At 40.1% G+C, this 22,372-nt stretch overlaps 1 protein-coding gene across 4 annotated transcripts in view; it reads right to left on the reverse strand.

Moving 5' to 3' along the window:
- The window catches only part of CPEB2 (cytoplasmic polyadenylation element binding protein 2), a 71,721-nt gene that overhangs the window by 11,378 nt on the left and 37,971 nt on the right, over positions 1-22,372 (reverse strand). For 2 of the 4 annotated variants that reach the window (XM_060279075.2, XM_060279074.2), the window contains exons 4-7: positions 20,239-20,289; positions 8,270-8,293; positions 2,020-2,190; positions 1,422-1,511 (exon numbers count right to left, since the gene is read on the reverse strand). In XM_060279075.2, the coding sequence (XP_060135058.1) occupies positions 1,422-1,511; positions 2,020-2,190; positions 8,270-8,293; positions 20,239-20,289 (336 nt within the window). The remainder of the gene's footprint in view (positions 1-1,421; positions 1,512-2,019; positions 2,191-8,269; positions 8,294-20,238; positions 20,290-22,372) is intronic. The other 2 variants (XM_060279077.2, XM_060279076.2) reach the window with 1 other exon arrangement.

The raw sequence follows: 22,372 nt of genomic DNA on the forward strand, positions 1-22,372 counted from the left end.
TTAGTTTACCTAACAAAGGTCCTAATATTGGTGTTGTATTTTTTCTTATGAATGAATACACTTACCATATATACTCAAGTATAAGCCGACCCGAATATAAGCCGAGGCACCTAATTTTACTTCAAAGAACTGGGAAAACTTATTGACTTGAGTATAAGCCGAGGGTGGGAAATGCAGCAGCTACTGGTAAATTTCAAAAATAAAAATACATACCATCCTATATCTTTTCCAGCTGTCAGCTGCGGGGAGAAGCAGCGAGGAAGGATCCCTTCCTCGCTGCTTCTCCCTCCCCATCGCCTTGCACAAAGCAGGCATAGGACGGGGGTTCAGAGAGTCGCAGTGCAGCGATTCTCCAAACCCCAGGTCCTGTGCCTTTCTCCACTGCCGCCCGCCTCACTTGAATATAAGCCAAGGGCGGCTTTTCCAGCACATTTTTGGTGCTGAAAAAGTAGGCTTATACTCAAGTATATATGGTACCTTTACTTTTGGGGTGCACTACAATAAGTTTTGTTTTGTTTGAGTAGGAGCATGGCTTTTGTTGAATTGTCATGTTGTATATTAAAAGTAGAGAAAGTAATTTAATTTAGAATGACATGAGACTGACTATTCTGGTAAGGAATGAAGCACACCTTGCTCCTGGCTCCCATAGCGGCATGCAGTGTTACCTCGCATACAGAGAAATTATAAAAAAATTCCTTCAGTAGCACCTTAAAGACCAACTAAGTTTTTATTTTGGTATGAGCTTTCGTGTGCATGCACACTTCTTCAGATACACTGGAAACAGAAGTGTCAGACCCTTATATATATACAGAGGGTGGTGGGGGTGGGTGGGAATGGGTGATGGGCTGATGGGAGTGGTAAACCTGCAGCCGTTAACAGCCATCCACAGGTTTACCCATTCCCACCTACCCCCACCACCCCCTGTACATATATAAGGGTCTGACACTTCTGTTTCCAGTGTATCTGAAGAAGTGTGCATGCACACGAAAGCTCATACCAAAATAAAAACTTAGTTGGTCTTTAAAGTGCTACTGAAGGAATTTTTTTATTTTGCTTCGACTCAGACCAACACAGCTACCTACCTGTAACTAGAGAAATTATATACAGGCTTTGAGGGCTAGTTCACAAATTGGAAACAGTGTCTGTATGTAAATTTGTGGAGAAACCTATATGATGAACTGAGCTACATATTGAGACTAACTGCAGTCATCAGCAGCCACTTTCACAAGTGTGTTGACACTTTTCTCTAGCTACTATAAATATAGCAATGGATGCTGCACTTTGTTATGTGTGCTGCCCAAGTCACCACACAATCATGTATAAATAAAGAATAGAGGGAAGCAAGGCGTACATGTGTGAACGAGGTTCAAGTCTTTTCAAAAAATGCCTTATATGGAGTGAAGTACTCAGAAAAGCAATACCTTTAGGTGGAAAGTAGGATTTACTTTCTGCTTTGTGAGGCCAGTCAACGACCAGAGGTCCAAATCGTCTGAAGCTAGCAGTAATTTCATCTAAAAAAATTGATGCAAATAATTGAGTAAATGTATTGGCTTGCATTTCCTTTCTTAACGTTTTCCACAGCTACTTATGAACCATTTACTTACGTAAGTATAACTAATGTAATTTTAAATGGCTCACATTGGAAGTAGTTCTGTGTGAACTCTCTTCCAGCTTGACATGGAACTATTTGGGTTTCGTAAATCTTTCAAAAACATGGAAAGACAATACAAAAGGAGTGATGCTAATAAATACTATTTATTTTAAAACTGTTTGTGCCAATTGCATTCCTGCTCTTGGAAGGGGAGAGCCTGCCCTGCTACCTTCTAGAGGCAAGAGACTCAGGGTAGTTTATTCCTTTGGGAGAGTGGACCATGTGTTATAAAGTTTAGTTTGAAGTAAATCTTATTGATTTCAGTAAAGCTTACTTCTAGGTAAGTGCATATAGGATCACAGTATCAATTCCATATCGATTTGGTTTTTCCAAGACAGCCCCCCCCCCAAAAAAATCGAGCAACTCACCTTCATCAATATCTGGAGGAAGACCACCAACAAACACCTTCCGAGAGAAACGTTCTATCCGTTCTCCATTCTGATGAGCAGAATAGCATGTAGGTGAATTCAACACACCTACTTGGTCACTATGACCATCATCCAGTAAGCCATCATCTATTGGAAAGAGGGAAGAACGACCTGGGGTGGAAAAAAAGAGAGAACAGAATTCAGTGTTATTCATGGATTCTTTATTCAAACCTCTAATGGTCAGACTAGATGTCATTGAAAGCTTCACACTGGAGATCAGTAGCTGTGAGACCATGATACGGGAGGGAAAAGTTAAAAATACACCTGCTACATGGCATAGTGCCAATTCTGACACGCACACCTTCCCGTGTTTAAAAACAGATATGGTTTTTTTGCATGGGGGTTAAGTTCTGCCTTGCCCCCTTTTCTGGCCACTTCCAGGTTGTGGAATGAACACATGCGCAGTCGCAGACATATTGGATAAGTGTAAAACGGTCATTGCCTGGATGTGAAATATGGTATGTATTCATAAATTTTATGTATCATGCAGTTGGACCCTTAGTAGCCTTGGGCATGCTACTATCTCTCACAATCAGCATTCTCACCTGCAAGCTGAAGACAATAATAGACATCCCTATAAAGCTGCCATAAGGATTCCTAAGATCACATAAGTGCAGTGTTTTAAACACTCTAATGTACTATACAAATGCCAATTCTGCAATGCGAAAGAAAGAAAGCAATGTTAAAGGAATTATGTTTTCAAACAGCAAAAAAAATTTTTTTTGCCAATTTAAAAATATTTAAGGAGAGCAAATTTCAAAAGTAAAGCAAAGGATTAATGTGTTGCTTTAATAAACCTATATTGTTTTGAATAAATGTAATTAGAACTGTTACAATATCGGTGCTTCAGAGTTCAGGCTGTGATCCATTGTGGGATTACCCTTTTAACCATTGCGGAACTCACATGCTCGAACAAATACAGAATCCATTTACAAAAGCCACGCTTACAATATAGAATTCATAGCAGTCCTGTCTTTCCTTGGTTTGTTCTCCATTAATCCCTTTGCAATGCTATCCAAGGCCTAGTTGCTGTTATACTGAAGCAAAACATTAACTGGGATAAAAATGATAGTTTGTTTAAGAGATTTCTTTTAGTCGGCATTGCTCTCCAGTTACAATAGAACAGATTTGGGTAGTAAGAGCTTGGCTGGGTACATAAAGGTCAACTGGCTCATTCTGTTGTTGAACCGATGCTTGTAGGCCCCTAACTAGCTTTGAATTTCCAATAATATTTTACCAGGGTAGGAGAAAAAGGAATTGCATCTACTTTTTATAAAATATTACTTGATATCCAGATGGGACTTTTGTATGATTACATGCACACGCACACACCCCACACTTAGTGCATTCCACTCTAGTGCAACCACATTTACACAGTTCATTGTTAAATAAATGATTCTGGGATTTCTGCAGCAGCAAAATGTTATTTATAAATTGTTTAATAAAAAGATTTTTACAATAAATAAATAAATTAATAAGTATTGGTGCTTCAGACTGAGGAGAATTAATTTTAATATGAAAACATCCTAAGAACTAGCAAGTAAACAGTCCAACATATTCCATTTGCCAACAATCGTCAAACTGCACGTAAAACCAGAGGGAAGTCATAGATATTGCTACGTCTCCCATGTTCCAATCAAACTGGGCATAGAGGCCTAACTGACCGGTTCAGAGGAAACTACAGAAGATAATGGTATTTCAGAGTAGATTTTTCTCAGTTTATTGGGAAAGGTTTTGTGACTGAAACGAATTTTAATTCAGCTATGGTGTGAAAGCACCTGATTGGCACCGAGGCTCAGCAACCAGACAGGAGTTTGCTTGGAAACAAAAACACAAAACAACAACCAAACAAACGAGACAAAGCTCACTAGGTGCTGAAAAAATATTATTCATTGGGTGGTGTCCAACAAACCCATTCCATCTGTGCAAGGATGTTGGATACCACACAATATTTACAAAAGCATTCCTATGGCTAACACATTCTGAATACGACATCACATCCAGAGGCAGTAGATACTTCTTGTCTCCTGAATGAGAAGTTTCTTTGTCTTTTCAGAGAGCACTCCCAAAACACAAAGGAACGTCTCATTCAGAAGAAAAGTACTGCCTCTGATGAGAAGATGTCATACTCAAAATGTGTTTGCCATAACAGAACTTAGGAATCCTTTTCTAAATAAAGTACTCATTTTTTTAGTATCTGCCATTTTTTTAGTACCTTTCATTTTGTTTGGTATTGTTGCCCTTCTTTTTTCCTACAGATTTCCTATGAACTCATTATGCTCGGAATGCCTCCTTTAAGGAAATAAACATACACAAGGTGGTGGTTGTTTTCAAAAAAAGAGGGAAGGGGAAATACTGTATGTAAATGAAATTTATCCAGACTTGTTTCTGAGTATTTAAATAGCAAAGTGGCTCACTGTGACTTATTTGCGAAAGCATTTCACAGAGTGAAACAATCAGATGCACTTTAATATGGGTTCCACATTGTTTTCAGCTACTTAATTTGCTACTGGAGATGTCTCATTTGTCATTATTTTACTGTTATTTATACTGTATCTATTATTTTCATATGAAATTGTGAGCAACCTGGAAGGCTGAAAGTCAGACCAAAAATATTTTAAACAAAACAAACAAACGCCTTAGGATGCAATTTCATGATCATGGAGTCATGTTCTCATGAGGCTCCTTGCAAGACCATGCAGGCCACCACCCTAAAAGAGCTAGTGGAAAAAGCTATTTGAAAAAAGGAACAGAAGAATTATAACCAAACCAAAAGAATCTGAATAAAACTATGGTGAACTGATACAAATGCCAACTTCACAGAGCAGGAGAAAAGAACATTTAACATGCTGTTGGCCTCTTAACCCAAAAGCTCATGTTGTCATAGCAACAACACTCACATAATTGAGAAAACACCACAATGTGAAGTGCAAAGGGTAGAATGAGAGTCAAAAGTTCTCTCTTTTGCATACATAACATCTTTCATCAACACATATTAACAAAGAAACATCCTCCATTGGAAACAGGGTGATATCCAATGCTGTCTGTGCACAAGCAGGACAGACTTCCATTTACGTAGTGAGGGTTCCTCCTCCTGTACTCCTTTCTGCAGCCCCCACCAATGTGTACCTAAAATCTGTTCCAGAGGGTTGGGGGAACATTCAGAGCAATATTTTAATGGAACACAGGAGGGAGAAGACAAAGTGTAAGTTTGCTTCCGTGATGTTGGATATTACTGAGACAGGTGTGTGTGTGTGTGTGTGTGTGTGTGTGCGTGCACACACACACACACACACACACACACGTGCAAGCATACATGTTCAGCAGCCAATATGCACATAGCTTCCCAAATGATAGCAGTTGGCACCCACTCCCTCACCTCCAAGTATTTGGAATAAATTAGCCAGCTACAAAATGGGACCCTGGTAAGGAAGTGGATGACCTATAAGGATTATTGGTACCTTTGTGTATTTCAGCTTTAGCTGTGATTTGCAACGTGTGGGCCAAGCAATTGCTATCAGAAATAATATAGTATCAAAGATTTAAGATGTGAGTTTCATCTGGATTCTGTGCAGTGGTAGGTGTGGTGACATGGATACCACTGCATTTCTTGGTCCTTTCAGTAAGTTATGTGGAATTAATGAGGATGTGTTGGTTCTATCCAATACAGTGAGCCACTGAAAAGACAAAAACATATGTAGCCATGTTAGTCCAACATGGATACAAATGCATTTTGTGTATCTTGGAGAATATCAAATTTAGCTGCCCACGTGAGAGCGCCTGAAACTGCAGGTTGTGATTTTCAGCCACCTAAATATGGGAGTTTACATTCTGGAGTGCTACATATCCTCCAAAGCAAGAAGGAAATGCTACCCAATTTGGCTTCTGTGACCACCTAAAATTAATCTCTAGCTTTGCCAATTACTACCATGCTTTTCCTTACTTCCATCTCTGCCTCAGAAGGGTTCCAAGTTTTCTAATTCACAGCTTGAATGAGCTCAGATGATGGTGGTGACCAGGGGCATTTCCCCCCAACTCCCACTGGAAAACCTACTATGAACTACAGTAATATAGAGGTAACATACCTTTGCCACAGCTATCCATGCACTACCGGTAGTGACTTCCAGGTTAGGCTACTATGATACTCTATATAAGGGGTTGCCTTTGAAGACTGTTCAAAAACTTCAACTGGTACAAAATATGGCTGTCTTGACTACTCATTGGGCCCAGGTAGATGGAACAATTTCACCAAAATTGTGCCAGTTGCACTGGTTACCAATGCGTCACCACTGGTGATGACTTTAAAGCCCTAAACAGCTTGAAAGTAAGTTACTTTAAGGGCTACCTTGCACTTGATCTGCCTATCTGTTCATTAAGATCTACTTCAGAGGCCCTTTTCAGACACTTACCTATAAAAAAAAATAGGCACATGAAAACAGGCCTTTTCAGCAGCTAATTTTTGAACTCGATTCAAAGCAAGCTAAGGCAGGCTCCATCCCTCGCTACTTTTAAATGAGCCTTGAAGTTTCATTTTTTGTGATCTTTGAGGGCTAATCTAGGACCTGCAAATTGGAAGCTGATTTTGCTGAGCTAGATTATTTTTAATTTATTGTATGGGTTATATATTTTTGGATGTAACTGTGTATTTTCAAATGATTTTATTGTTTGATTCTACGGGTGCATTTATGCACAGTTGCAAACAAGTTTGGGAGGCAGTGGTGCCTAAAAAGTGGGCTAAAAGCCTATGAAATATATAAAGAACATAAATCTGAAGGTCCATTCAGAATCTAACAGGGACTAATCTAATTAAGTCTGTACACTTCCTTCTGTAAACCATCTTGGGGCTGTTAAAATATGAAGGTATCATGCCTTTAATATCACACCAACCTTTTCTCTTTTCCCTCCCACATGATAACATTAGACTTTAGCCTGATGGAGATGCTTGAGAAGTCAACCACTTTTTCAGTACAGTATTTTATGATGGTTCACTTGGTTCTAATAACTGTATTAGATTGTGGATTTTGGGTCATGGTGACAAGAATCTCTTTGCTGTGGTGTTTTCCCATATTGCTCTTAATTTAAACCAATACTATATTATTAACCAATGCCCACTGCCATTAGATAGTGGAAATTACTCATGTGTCTCAAGTTATTGAGTCCCACGGAACACATTTTATTTAGAGCTATATTTACAGGAAAGTACATATAGCATTGCTTGAGATAACCATGGCTTTCCAGTGTTGCAAAACTGGTTAAAATTTCAGATATGGACCTTCTCAGCATCAGCAATTACATTCTCTTTTGCTGTAGTCCATGGTCCACTTAGAGAAGGCTATTCTTTTCTTATCATGACTCCAAAATACATTAGTTTCAATACATCAGTAGAGTGTATCTTGTCTCACTGTTTCAAGGCAGGCCACTTCAAAAGCAGGTGGTAAAACAACCACCTCCCCATTATGCATTGTAGTAATCTAACCTTAATATTATGTAGCCTGGACAATTCAAACCCATGGTTACTAGGTCCAGATTTACAGTTTCATGAGGGACTTCGTTCAATTCCCATGTTGGAAATCTGATTAACCAAATGTAATCAAAATCCATCCATGATCATCCGTGATCCATTCATGATCACCCTCTCTCTCTATAGGCAGATGGTCTTAGCCTTTTCTTTACATGGCACCAAACTATTTTCCTTCATGACCCAGGCACTTGGCCGTGAAGTTAATATTTACCCTGAGTATATTTGAGAATCATGGTTTGAGATCTGAACCACTAGGTGTGGAGCATTGCTTCTAAGAGTTGTTTTAGTGTATATAAAACTGTATATTGAATCTGAAACTTGCTGATGGAATGAAACAACTTTTTTAGGAGGGGAAGGTGTGTTTTTAAGAAGCCTATTCAGGAAGTATTTACTGTAAACAAGATTGTGAATAAGGAGGGAGGGAAATCAAGCACCAACATTTAGATAATACTAAAATCAGTATCTAAAGCAGATAAAGATTTTGCTGAAGTGTGGTCATGCAAAATGAAAGGAACAATCTATTATTAAAATCAATTGTTAGTTTACCACCAACTTCAACGAGAAGTAAATGGCACCTTCAGAATAACTGATTTGGAGTAATTACCAGAATAACAGCCAATCTAACCCCAACCAGCATTAGATTTATTATAGGAAACAGAAGGGAATTACCTCGTCTTCGCCCATAACTCCTTGCTGCATGTAAACAAAGGACAAATGGTAAAACATTTGGAAATACAAATATAATGTAGGGTAAGTGATTTGTGTGTATACCAAATTAAGTCTGCAGTGATTGTTTATGATGTGCATTTTTACTTTCATTTGATAATGAGCACCAGAGACACTTCCTATGCAAGTATGAAAATGGTTTGGATAATTTTATTTAAATTTTAATATTTTAATGCATTATAAATTCTGTTTGTATTAGTTGTAACAAATATCACACAATGCGTGTAAATATTTTAAAACTGTGTTTCCCATTTTCAGCTTTCAGGATGGAGTATAAACAAGATGAACAGAACTTTACTCTTAACAGAGAGCACTTTGATTCTTTTCAGTGTAGAAATATGCAAATGAATCTGAGAAATGTCCTGACTCTTGGGACATTTTGTACTTCTTTTGCAGTGGTAATACAAATACTATAAGCTATGACCTTCATTTGCCATGAAAACAGCTGGAAGAAAATTAACTCAAAGGCTTTTGTCTCAAACAAAAGACTCCTTTTGATCTTAGATTAGTCTTGCAGATAAGTAAAAAAAAATCCCTTTGCCTGGCAACTCAAGTGTAACAGAATCACTGCTGACTTTTTTGCAGTTTAAAGGCTGAGTGTTTCACATAAAGCTGTAATAGAAGTCCTGATCTCTCTCTGGGCCCTCTACTCTGGCCAGAAATAGCCACATGACATTATTGTGCCAGACTGTTCTCTCCGATTTTTAACAGTGTGGAAAAGTAGCATGCATAGGTATGGAAACCTTGGAATGCCACTGCCTGTGTCAGTAATAGAGCCAGGTCGTCTGACTTTGGATAAAGGGAGCTTCTTATGGACTAAAAGTCACCCTAGCCCTAACTCCTACTTCCAGCTACTCTCACAGAAGAACTAGCATATGCTGTGCATGCACTTACTTATTTTTTTAAAAAAATATACACAACTTTTCACCTCATATGGGTTTTCCAGAGAATAAAAATATACAATATATAAAATTTTAAACACTCATTAAAATATTAGAGAATTAAACATAAGAGCAGCATTCACAGTGCAAACAGCTGACTGTATGGGAGTGACTCATGTGGTTCAATTCAGGCATCAAGCAATGGCTTGAGGTACCGGTAGGCATATTTTAGGACCTAAGCCACAGTATGAGCTTCTGCATGTTCAACAGGTAAACAGCTGGTTTACAGCTACTTGTTTGCTTTCATTTCTTAGTATTTACATGCCATCCTCAAAGTTCAATCGATTCTTACTACATTGCTACATTGACTTCACTCCTGTCAGTATCACCCCGTGCAAAAAGTCTCCCCCTCCAATATCATCAACCATACATGTATGGTTTCCAAAGATTAGCATCCAAGTACAAGTGTATTTACTACAACTGTATTTCCTACAATTGTAGAAAAACAAAACAATTAGCGTAAATAATTGTTCAAACTACAGGTAGAACAAAACTTGTATTTCCGTTGAATCTTGCAATAAAATACCAGGGTTTTATATATGTATGTATACATGCACATAAAAGTCTTCAAAATAGAGAAATCCTCCTCTGGCAGACTGGAAATGTCTCTAGTATTCAATCATTAAGATTACAGGCATTTTAGAAATTAAAATACCCACAATATACAGTGTCTAGCAGTGGCATCTTCCCAGGGCAGTGGCAATGTACTTGTTGATACAAGGGGAGAGTGGGGCAAGGTCAGGGCAGCTCTGGATTCATTGTGCAGCTGCTGCTGCCGCCACCACCACCACAGAACTTCCTTAACGTCTCTTGCAAATACCTGTTTTTTGCTGTCTGGTGTTGAGAGAGCGATATCCTTTAGAAAAATCTAAATTTCTTGTTAACGCTTTAAAGATTTCATGTAACAAAACTTGAGGGGAGAATGGGAAATGATTTATCCACTAGGAGTCGGGGAGTAGAACTGTAAATTAGTAGCAGTATTCCTGTTATTATTGTTATTAACTCTTTTTGTAGGGCCTGCAAGACAGAGCTGTTCCGCTTGGCCTTTGGACTGACTCAGTCTGACCCTGGTGTTACCCTCCCCTAAGGTTTTATCCCTCAGATATTTAAATGAGATTCCACTTGTAGAATCCTAATTTTAAAATTGAATTTTAACATTGTCTTTCATCTGTATTTTTAATTGAATTGTTTCTTTTTATGTTTGCTTTGATATTCTTGTTGTTAGCCGCTCTGAGCCTGGTCTTGACTAGGAAGGGCGGGGTATGAATAAAATAATAATAATAATTATTATTATTATTTTATGTGTGTAATGGCTGCTTGCTAAACACAATAAACCAAACTGACTGACTTAGGTGGAATCTACACACATAAAAAAACATTCTAGAAATGCTTTTTTTTAAATAAAAAAAGCATTTTAAAAAATACATCAAATTTTCCATAATGCTCACCATCACCATGTAGTGTCACATTGTATATTGCACTAAAAACACACTTAAAACGTTTTGTTTGTAGCTCTATAGCTGAGTCTAACTTAAACTCTTACTGTATTAAGGCATAACCTTTCATGACCTAAGTCACCCTGATGTGCAGCAGGAGAGGAACAGCTGTTTACACAACAGCACCTGGGTGGCGTCAAGACACTGTAAACTTTGAAAGCTACTTGGTTTACAGGAGACCTCTCCTGGCAATGAAACAGAACAGGAGACAACTGGAGAGCTTTAGCTTGGGAGGGCATAAGAGTACATAATTGGGCTTGCTGTGCAGCAGCAAGGGCAGCCTTCTTTGCTGCCTCCATCATGCCCTCAAGTTCATTAGTAGTATCCCCATGAACTCAGTTTTAGAGACACTGGAAGCCCACTGTGCCATTTTTTTTGAGTCACTTTGAGGATAAAATTGCAGACTTGAATGCTGCTGCTGATTCAGTGCCTGTTGATATGTCTAATGAACCTTCTTGTGTGCGTGCACACGAAAGCTCATACCAAAATAAAAACTTAGTTGGTCTTTAAGGTGCTACTGAAAGAATTTTTTTATTTTGCTTCGACTCAGACCAACACGGCTACCTACCTGTAACTAGAACCTTCTTGTGTGATCAGTTTTACCGTAGTTGTTGACACCTGCCACCTGCAGCTGTGCAGCAAATCTTATGCTCTTTTGACCCTTGCCCTTCTAGGTCATGTACTAGCCATGGCAAAATGATTGGGTGGATTCAGAGCAAGGGAAATGCTTCATTGCATGACAGAGTGGTCCACATTATCTTGAAAGAGATGATGGTGGAAGCTCTCCTTAAAGAATAACTACCTTCTGATCATTAAATTGCTCAGTTGGCTAGAGCATGGTGCTAATAATGCCAAGGTTGCAAGTCAGATCCTCATATGGAACAGCTGAATATTTCTGCATTGCAGGAAGTTGGATTAGATGATCCTCAGGGTCCCTTCCGACTTTACAATTCTATGATTCTATGAATACACCTTTTCTAAGCAAGGTAATTAAGAGGATAGTGGTAGTTCAGCCCTCAGCACTTGGCATGCCTGACCCTGATACTCTCACAATTAGTCTATTGTAATGTACTACATGTGGGGCTATTCTTACACTTTTTTTGGAAGCTGCAGCTAGAGCAAAAAACAGCTGATAGGGTGCTCAGCAGGACAACAGTTCTGAAAGATATGCACTGGCTTAATATTAGCCACCACGTTAGGTTCAAGGTCCATTTGCTAACATTTAAAGCTCAAAACAACTTGAAACCTGGGTACCTAGCTGACCACCTCCCCCATTAAATCCAAGTTTTAAAGTTCTCAGAGGAGTTCCTGCTGGGCATTCCATAATCAGTCGATTGTCACTTGGTAACAAAATGGGAGCAGGTCTTTGATAGTAACACCTTTCTAATATTCGTTTAGCCAAGCTTTCCTGAACTCCAAATCCTAATTTTTAAATTCTTTTCAGTTTTACTTATGATATAAAAAATATGTTTTACTGAATTGTTAGAAAGTCTAATTTGAATGTTATTGTTTTATTGCTACATTAATATTGGGGTTTTCCTGAATATGAATTATGTAAACAGTTTAGATACTTATTTATATAAGGTAAAGGTAAAGGTAAAGGGACCCCTGACCATTAGGTCCAGTCGTGACCAACTCTGGGGTTGCGCGCTCATCTCGAGTTATTGGCCGAGGGAGCCAGCGTATAGCTTCCAGGTCATGTGGCCAGCATGACAAAGCCGCTTCTGGCAAACCAGAGCAGCACATGGAAACGCCGTTTACCTTCCCGCTGTAGCGGTTCCTATTTATCTACTTGCATTTTGACGTGCTTTCGAACTGCTAGGTTGGCAGGAGCTGGGACCAAGCAACGGGAGCTCACCCCGTCACAGGGATTCGAACCGCCGACCTTCTGATCAGCAAGCCCTAGGCTCAGTGGTTAGCCCACAGCGCCACCTGGGTCCCTTATTTATATAAAGCGGTATATAAATTCTATAACTAAATCTCAGCTGCACAAGCAATAAGGCCAACTCAGTCTACTGAATGGCTTGGTTGTCTCACAAGTGTTTGTGGGGCCATAAGGTGCCATGCTTTCTTCAAAGGTTGGGAAGGAATGGCCAAGGTGAACACATCCTGTGGCTCACTTGCTCAGCAAAGGAGGAAGACAAGAACTGTTTAACCCTATCCCCTCCATTGTGTATTTATCTGTCAAGCACTGTATGAAAAGATGTTTCCACATTATATCCAGAACAGAAAGCTGCAGGTTTTCTGCTTGCAATGTACCGTAGCAGAAATGTTAAGAGTTTTCTGTTCTATATTTAGAAGTGCAAGCATTTCACATTTTACAAATGCAAGAATAAGGTCAGCAATATTCACAAAAAAATCTTAGCCCTGCATCTGAAATTATTGTCAGGGGTTTTATAACTACCAGAACATTCATAACGTAGAGCAAACACGTATTACTAAGAGGTAAATTGAGAGAAGCTCATCTATTTCTCAATTGTGTGCTAAAGTACATATTTAGGGAAGTAGGTTGTAAATATGAAATAGTGCTATTTCAAAGAAGTCATTAAAAATTTGCTCCTGTCTTTGAAGCTTCTCTCTTTGGGGTGTGGCGGGGAGTCTACTTTTTAAAAAATATGGTGGTATTATTGCTCTTAAGCTTCTAATGTCCTGTTTTACATTGCTGTTAAGTCTGTGAAGTCATTTTTTGTATAATTACACACCTTAAAATCTCGATTACTCATACATACATCACCTAGCTAAGTCATCACAGAAAACTGTAACTTCAGGATTATGTCTAAAGTTTCTCACTTAGAAACAAACACCTTTTAAGTTTGCACTCTGTAATGATCTTGTGATTATGGGGCTAGAATCTTTTACAGGTATTATTATGGGTCAAAGAAGCACATTGCAGAGATTTTCTATTCTACTTCATTACAATTTCTAGTCAGTGTACTCTATAAATAACTAACAAGTTTTCATAGTATGCAAACATTGATTTATTGTTCTTAAAGAATACATACACTCACAAAAATTGCAAATATTTAAATAGTTTGAGATGAACAAACAACACACCTGCACCAGAAATCTTAAATATAAACTCTGAAACGTGGAGAAGGAGAGAAGAAAACTATAGCAATGTGATTCTATAGCTCACAGAAATTTATTCCCACATTTTTTGCCAACAAGATTTTCAATTCACCAGCTATTCCAATTAACTATCTTGAGTGCTACCTTGGTAACGGAAATATAAATAAGCAACACAAACACTATGGTTTTCCCAATAGTGATATACAGAAGTAAGAGCTGGACCATAAAGAAGGCTGATCGCCGAAGAATTGATGCTTTTGAGTTATGGTGCTGGAGGAGACTCTTGAGAGTCCCATGGACTGCAAGAAGATCAAACCCATCCATTCTTAAGGAAATCAGCCCTGAGTGCTCACTGGAAGGACAGATCCTGAAGCTGAGGCTCCAATACTTTGGCCACCTCATGAGAAGAGAAGACTCCCTGGAAAAGACACTGATGTTGGGAAAGATGGAGGGCACAAGGAGAAGGGGACAACAGAGGACAAGATGGTTGGACAGTGTTCTCGAAGATGCGAACATGAGTCTGACCAAACTGCGGGAGACAGTGCAAGACAGGAGTGCCTGGCGTGCTCTGGTCCATGGGGTCACAAAGAGTCAGACACGAGTAAACGACTAAACAACAACAACAACACAAACACAGACGAAAAGCCTTACTTAAGGCCTCTAGCATTTTATCACATATTAGAGTGCATGTCAAGAAAAAACAACAACAACCACATATTTATTAATACAACAATGGTAGAAAACCTAACCACTTGGTAAATTCATATCAGGGAATAATTTCCAGCAAAAAACAGCAACAAAAAACACTTTTAATCTAGCAGATCTTTACTATTGAGTGGTATTTCTAATTCTTTATTTCAGCAGCTGACATCTGCTGCTCAATCTCTAGAAGTTCTGGAATTCCAACATCTAGATTGCACTTTTTGTAAATATTCATCTGATCTGGAAAATGCTTATGCTGGTTTAAATTACTTTTGGAGAAAATCTTCAAATACTGCCATTTTAAACACCATTTGTACAGTTTGACATGCATACTAAGTACTGGACTACCAACCTGCACGATTACCAATAATTAGATTAAAATATTCTGCACGCACACACTTGTTTGTTTGAGTTTCCAAGGTGATCAAGGTGGTATACATGGTTTTCCTCCTCCCCATTTCATCCAATAACCCTTTGAGGTAGGTTAGGGCGTTAGGCTAAGAGATGGTGGACTGGCCCAAGGTCACCCAGTGAGCTTCATGGCTGAGTCTCTCAGGTCATAATCAAACATAATCTAACCATTATTTTATATTGCTTAGTTTCTATATTTTGTTTATGGGTTTAAAAGTTGTGGGGTGGGAAATTCCTTAAAAAAATAAAAAAATAAAGTATCTAATATTTACAACATACTGTATTACCTGATTTTTGCAACATCCTATCAATTCAAATATCTCTCCCATGACTGTACTACAGTATGTACTACAATTAATAATGAAAAAAAACAGATCTGTGTATGCTCCTATGGTCGTGGAAATTCTGATTTGTTTTTCCATTTATATGAAGTACGGTATTCAAACGTGAATCAATCACTATTCATAAATGCACGCATGGCAAATGCCTTCACTCTATTGTCTAACAGCATAATTATATGCATGTTTATTCAGATGTAAATCCCACGGATTTCATTGAGGTTTAGTTCCAAGCAGGCCTGCAATCCTATGCACCCAAGGAGTGTTTTAAATCTAAATCCTTTTAGTAGCAAACATAGGAGCCAGCTCCTAGGGGTAATGGGGGCTTCAGTCCCCACAATAAAATGTTTGAGGGGGCCAGGCTCCCACAAAGTTGATGGGCATTCTCATTCAAATTGTATGTGTGCATAGAATCATAGAGTTGGAAGAGACCACAAGGGCCATCCAGTCCAACCCCCTGCCAAGCAGGAAACACCATCAAAGCATTCCTGACAGATGGCTGTCAAGCCTCCGCTTAAAGACCTCCAAAGGAGGAGACTCCACCACACTCCTTGGCAGCAAATTCAACTGTCAAACAGCTCTTACTGTCAGAAAGTTCTTCCTAATGTTTAGGTGGAATCTTCTTTCTTGTAGCTTGAATCCATTGCTCCGTGTCCACTTCTCTGGAGCAGCAGAAAACAACCTATCACCCTCTTCTATATGACATCCTTTTATATATTTAAACATGGCTATCATATCACCCCTTAACCTTCTCTTCTCCAAGCTAAACATATCCAGCTCCCGAAGCCGTTCCTCATAAGGTATTGTTTCCAGGCCTTTGACCATTTTGGTTGCCCTCTTCTGGACATGTTCCAGCTTGTCAGTATCCTTCTTGAACTGTAGTGCCCAGAACTGGACACAGTACTCCAGGTGAGGTCTGACCAGAGCGGAATACAGTGGTACAATTACTTCCCTTGATCTAGATGCTATACTCCCATTGATGCAGCCCAGAATTGCATTGGCTTTTTTAGCTGCTGCATCACACTGTTGACTCATGTAAAGTTTGTGGTCTACCAAGACTCCTAGATCCTTTCCACATGTACTGCTCTCAAGCCAGGCGTCACCCATCCTGTATTTGTGCCTTTCATTTTTTTATTTTTTTTTGCCCAAGTGTAATACTTTACATTTCTCCCTGTTAAAATTCATGTTGTTTGCTTTGGCCCAGTTTTCTAATTTGTTAAGGTCATTTTGAAGTGTGATCCTGTCCTCTGGGGTATTAGCCACCCCTCCCAATTTGGTGTCATCTGCAAACTTGCTCAGGATGCCCTCAAGCCCATCATCCAAGTCATTGATAAAGATGTTGAATAAGACTGGGCCCAAGACAGAACCCTGTGACACCCCACTAGTCACTACTCTCCAGGATGAAGAGGAGCCATTGATGAGCAGAACCCTTTGGGTTCGGTCAGTCAGCCAGTTACAAATCCACTGAATGGTAGCATTGTCAAGCCCGCATTTTACCAGCTTCTTTACAAGAATATCATGGGGCACCTTGTCAAAGGCCTTGCTGAAATCAAGATAGGCTATATCCACAGCATTCCCTTCATCTACCAGGCTTGTAATTCTGTCAAAAAATGAGATCAGATTAGTCTGACATGACCTATTTTTCAGAAACCCATGCTGATTTTTAGTGATCACAGCAGGGGTCAGCAAACTTTTCAGCAGGGGGCCAGTCTACTGTCCCTCAGACCTTGTGGGGGGCTGGACTATATTTTGAAAAAAATATATGAACGAATAACCCAGAGATGCATTTTAAATAAAAGGACACATTCTACTTATGTAAACATGCTGATTCCTGGACCGTCCGCGGGCCGGATTTAGAAGGCGATTGGGCCGCATCAGGCCCCTAGGCCTTAGTTTGGGGAACCCTGGATCACAGCGTTCCTTTCTAGGTGCTCACAGACCGTTTGCTTAATGATCTGCTCTACAATCTTTCCTGGTATTGATGTCAGGCTGACTGGGCAGTAATTGTTTGGGTCCTCCCTTTCCCCCTTTTTGAATATAGGGACAACATTTGCCCTCCTCCAGTCTGCTGGGACTTTGCCTGTTCTTCAGGAATTCTCAAAGATTACTGCCAGTGTTTCGGAAATCACCTCTGCCAGTTCTTTTAATAGTCTTTGATGTAGTTCATCTGGCCCTGGAGACTTGAATACATCTAAACTAGCCAAGTATTATTGTACTACCTCCTTACTTGTTCTGGGCTGTGTTTCCCTTGCTGAATTATCTGCTCCATATTCTTCAGGTCGGGCATTGTTTTCTTTTTTGGAGAAGACTGAGGCAAATAAGGCATTGAGGAGTTCTGCCCTTTCTGTCCCCTGTTCGCATTTCACCATCTTCTCCTCTAAGTTACCCCACTGTTTCCTTGTTCTTCCTTTTGCTACGGACATACCCATAAAAACCCTTTTTGTTGCTTTTAACCTCTCTAGCAAGCCTGAGTTCATTCTATGCTTTAGCTTTTCTGACTCTACACGTGCTGGCTATTTGTTTGAATTCCTCTCTGGTGGTTTCCCCCTTTTTCCATTTTTTTGTACATATCCCTTTTAAATCTTAACTCAGTTAAAAGTTCTTTCCGCTGTATAATAAACTCCAGAAGAGCATGGTAACTCCCACCTAATGATCCTGCCACTTCTACCCCACTGACCAGGTCACCACTATTGGTTAGGATCAGATCTAAAATGGCTGATCCTCTTGTTGCTTCTCCCACTTTCTGGACAATGAAGTTGTCTGCAAGGCCAGTGAGGAATCTGTTTGACCTTATGCTCTTGGCTGAGTTTGACATCCAACAAATATCAGGATAGTTGAAGTCCCCCATTACTACTATCTCACTTCCTTTTGAATGCTTGGCCATCTGTTCCAGGAAGGCTTCATCTGTGTCCTCAGTTTGGCTTGGGGATCTATAGTAAACTCCCACAATGAGATCACTGTTATTTCTCTCTCCCTTACTTTTGACCCAGATACTCTCAATATGGCTTTGAAGTTTTAAATCCTGGATCTTTTCACAGGTATACACATCCCTGACGTATAACACTACTTCTCCTCTTTTCCTGTTTGGTCTATTTCTCTGAAATAGATTGTATCCCTCTATTACTACATTCCAATCATGAGACTCATCCCACCAGGTTTCAGTGATGCCTATTATGTTGTATTTAGTTTGCTGTACCAAGAGCTCAAGTTCATCTTGTTTATTTCCCATGCTCTGTGCATTAGTATACAGACAGTGAAGACCATTGATCATTCCCCCATGTCTCTTATTTAAGTATTTTTTCATCCCACCACTGAGTCTGCGTGCTGTTTGCTCCATGTGGTCCTTGACATTTGGGTGATCATCTTCAGCACTTGGTAGACTCCTACCTTCAGGACCACTATCTCCCTCCTCCACATAAGTCAGTTTAAAGCCTTCCTGATGAGGTTTTTTAGTTTCATGGCAAAAATATTCCTCCCAACCCTTGTGAGGTGCAGCCCATCACTTGCCAGAAGTCCATCTTCAAGAAACTGCAGATCGTGATCTAAGAATCCAAACCGTTCCTTCTTGTACCATTTGTGAAGCCAGTTGTTCACTTCCCCTATTTTTCCCTCTCTCCCTGTGCCACGTCATTCAAGTGGGTGGACAGATGAGATGACAATTTGTGCATTTAATTGCTTCAACTTCCTGCTGAGAGCCTCATAATCACTTTTGATCTTCTGAAGGCTATGGCTTGCAGTGTCATTGGTTCCCACATGGACCAAAAGGAAGGGGTATTTGTCAGTGGGTTTTATGATTCCTTGCAGCCGTTCTGTTACATCTTGGATCTTGGCCCCGGGGAGACAGCACACCTCTCGAGACGTCTTATCAGGCCCACAGATCACTGCTTCTGTACCCCTCAGTAGGGAATCCCCTATCACCACTACAAGCCTCTTCATAGGCTTGGTCGGGATTCTTCCATGTGCTGTCCCTTCCAAGGTTACCTGCATATTCCCGGAGGACTGACTTTGCTGCTCTTCTTCATATTCCTGATCAACTGTGATGAGGGAGAGATTTTCAGATGGAGTCTGTTCTTCGTCTTCCATGTTAAGGGAGAGCACTTCAAATCGATTGTGTAGTTCTAAACACTCAGAGTGATCCCTGGGCCTTCTACTTCTATGAGTCACATTCCTCCATACATCTGGCTCCTGTGTTGGGGAACTGACCTCCTCCTCAGGGATGTCACTTGTCTCCTCCTTGGTGCAGACAGTGTGCTCTGCTACATCCAAGAAAAGCTCCAGCTCTTTAATTCTCTGGAGCATAGATACACGGGCCTGAAGTTGCTGGACCTTGTCTTCTAGTAGGGCAATCAACTTAATTGTATGTGTGCACTGCATCATGTGATCGATTATGTGGGCTGGGGCTTACCTGGGCCCCCACAATATTTTATTCAAATTGGCACCCCTGGTAGCAAACACAATTTGCAGGAAGCATCATTACAGAAAAGCAAGCTTATTTCAACCATGTAAAGTAAGTGTGTCAGACGACAAAATTTCAAATGAATTGTCATATATTGGTAGAAAATAAAGCAGATGGAGGAGGAAAAGCATACCTGAAAGATAGAATTAGTAAATTTTGGTTTCTGTTTTTTTTTTTAAATTTTAACACCAGTAGTTTTATATTGATTTAAGTTTCGTGGGTGCTAGCACAAAAAGGGTTCTGTGAGCAGCAAAAATAGAGAAACCAGTACTCCACATTGTTGAGCACTTCCACACACAAAATGCACTGGATAAAACGATATATAACATACTGTAAAATTAGCTACTACTTTTTGGAAGTGGAAGATAGCCATGGTTCTCAAAAAAGCTGGTTATCTTTTATTATTTGTGGATTATTCAGTAACAGAATGCAGTGGTACATAAAAAATTAAGCTTACTATGATAATAGAGAATTAAACTGCTAGAAGACTAGCTCTTACCATTTAACATTAGAAGATTGTCAGTTCCTGGATGTGGGTAATTCAAACGACCTAAGAACAAATAGTTGTAGGATTTTAGCCATTATATTCAATGGAAAAAAGAAGATGCGCAAAAATGCTTAATATAAAAAATAAACAATTTCTTATTTATACCCCACTTCTCTGCCTGGGTTTCCCCAGCCACTCTGGGCTGCTCCCAGCAGAATAGTAAAAACACGTTAAAACATCAAACATTAAAAACTTCCCTGAACAGAACTGCCTTCAGATGTCTTCTAAAAGTCAGATACAGTGGTACCTCGGTTTAAGTACACAATTGGTTCCGGAAGTCTGTACTTAACCTGAAACGAACTTTCCCATTGAAAGTAATGGAAAGTGGGTTAATCCGTTCCAGACGGTCCACAGAGTACTTAAACTGAAGCGTACTTAGAATCATAGAATCATAGTTGGAAGATACCACAAGGGCCATCTAGTCCAACCCGCTGCCAAGCAGGAAACACCATCAAAGCATTCTTGACATATGCCCGTCAAGCCTCTGCTTAAAGACCTCCAAAGAAGGAGACTCCACCACACTCCTTGGCAGGAAATTCCACTGTCGAACGGCTCTTACTGTCAGGAAGTTCTTCCTAATGTTTAGGTGGAATCTTCTTTTTTGTAGCGTAACCTGAAGCAAACTTTCCCATTGAAAGTAACGGAAAATGGATTAATCCATTCCAGATGGGTTTGCGGAGTATTTAAACTGAAAGTACTTAAACCGAGGTATGACTGTAGTTGTTTATTTCTTTGACACCTGAAGGGAGGGCATTCCACAGGGAGAGTGCTACTACCGTGTTTCCCCCTTTTTAAGACACCGTCTTATTACTTTTTTTTCTCAAAAAACCACAGGGTGGCTTATTTTTGGTGGGATGTCTTACTGGTACCGGTATTTTTATTACGAGTCTGAGGGAAGGGAGGTGTGTGCGTCCCTGGTGCAGCCCTCTCTCCCCGGCCCTGGGATGTTCGCGAAGGGCTGCTCTCTCTCTCCTCCAAGGTGGGGACTCACTTAATAGCAATCTGCTACACTGGAGCTTCTTAAATCTAAACCAGTATAATGGAATCTATCTGTGTGATACAGTCCTAGCAGTAGCCTATACCTAAAGCAAGTAAGGATCTCTACCAGCCAGCTGCCCAAGACTGCAAGACTGTCTGAAGTTCCAACAACATAGCACTTTGCAGTGCTATCACTGATAGCAAAGAAGCTACCTGCTGAGAACAAAGAAGCCAGCTAAGCAGCAATTAAGATTGCTGACTTGGTTGTTGTTTAGTCGTTTAGTCGTGTCCGACTCTTCGTGACCCCATGGACCATAGCACGCCAGGCACTCCTGTCTTCCACTGCCTCCCGCAGTTTGGTCAAACTCATGTTGGTAGCTTCGAGAATACTGTCCAACCATCTTGTCCTCTGACGTCCCCTTCTCCTAGTGCCCTCAATCTTTCCCAACATCAGGGTCTTTTCCAAGGATTCTTCTCTTCTCATGAGGTGGCCAAAGTATTGGAGCCTCAGCTTCACGATCTGTCCTTCCAGGGAGCACTCAGGGCTGATTTCCTTAAGAATGGATAGGTTTGATCTTCTTGCAGTCCATGGGACTCTCAAGAGTCTCCTCCAGCACCATAATTCAAAAGCATCAATTCTTCGGCGATCAGCCTTCTTTATGGTCCAGCTCTCACTTCCATACATCACTACTGGAAAAACCATAGCTTTAACTATACGGACCTTTGTCGGCAAGGTGATGTCTCTGCTTTTTAAGATGCTGTCTAGGTTTGTCATTGCTTTTCTCCCAAGAAGCAGGCGTCTTTTAATTTCGTGACTGCTGTCACCATCTGCAGTGATCAAGGAGCCCAAGAAGGTAAAATCTCTCACTGCCTCCATTTCTTCCCCTTCTATTTGCCAGGAGGTGATGGGACCAGTGGCCATGATCTTGGTTTTTTTGATGTTGAGCTTCAGACCATATTTTGCGCTCTCCTCTTTTACCCTCATTAAAAGGTTCTTTAATTCCTCCTCGCTTTCTGCCATCAAGGTTGTGTCATCTGCATATCTGAGGTTGTTGATATTTCTTCCGGCAATCTTAATTCCGGCTTGGGATTCATCTAGTCCAGCCTT

The sequence above is a fragment of the Zootoca vivipara genome, chromosome Z1 (assembly GCF_965207765.1).
Source record: "Zootoca vivipara chromosome Z1, rZooViv2.hap1.1, whole genome shotgun sequence".
NCBI lineage: Eukaryota > Metazoa > Chordata > Lepidosauria > Squamata > Lacertidae > Zootoca > Zootoca vivipara.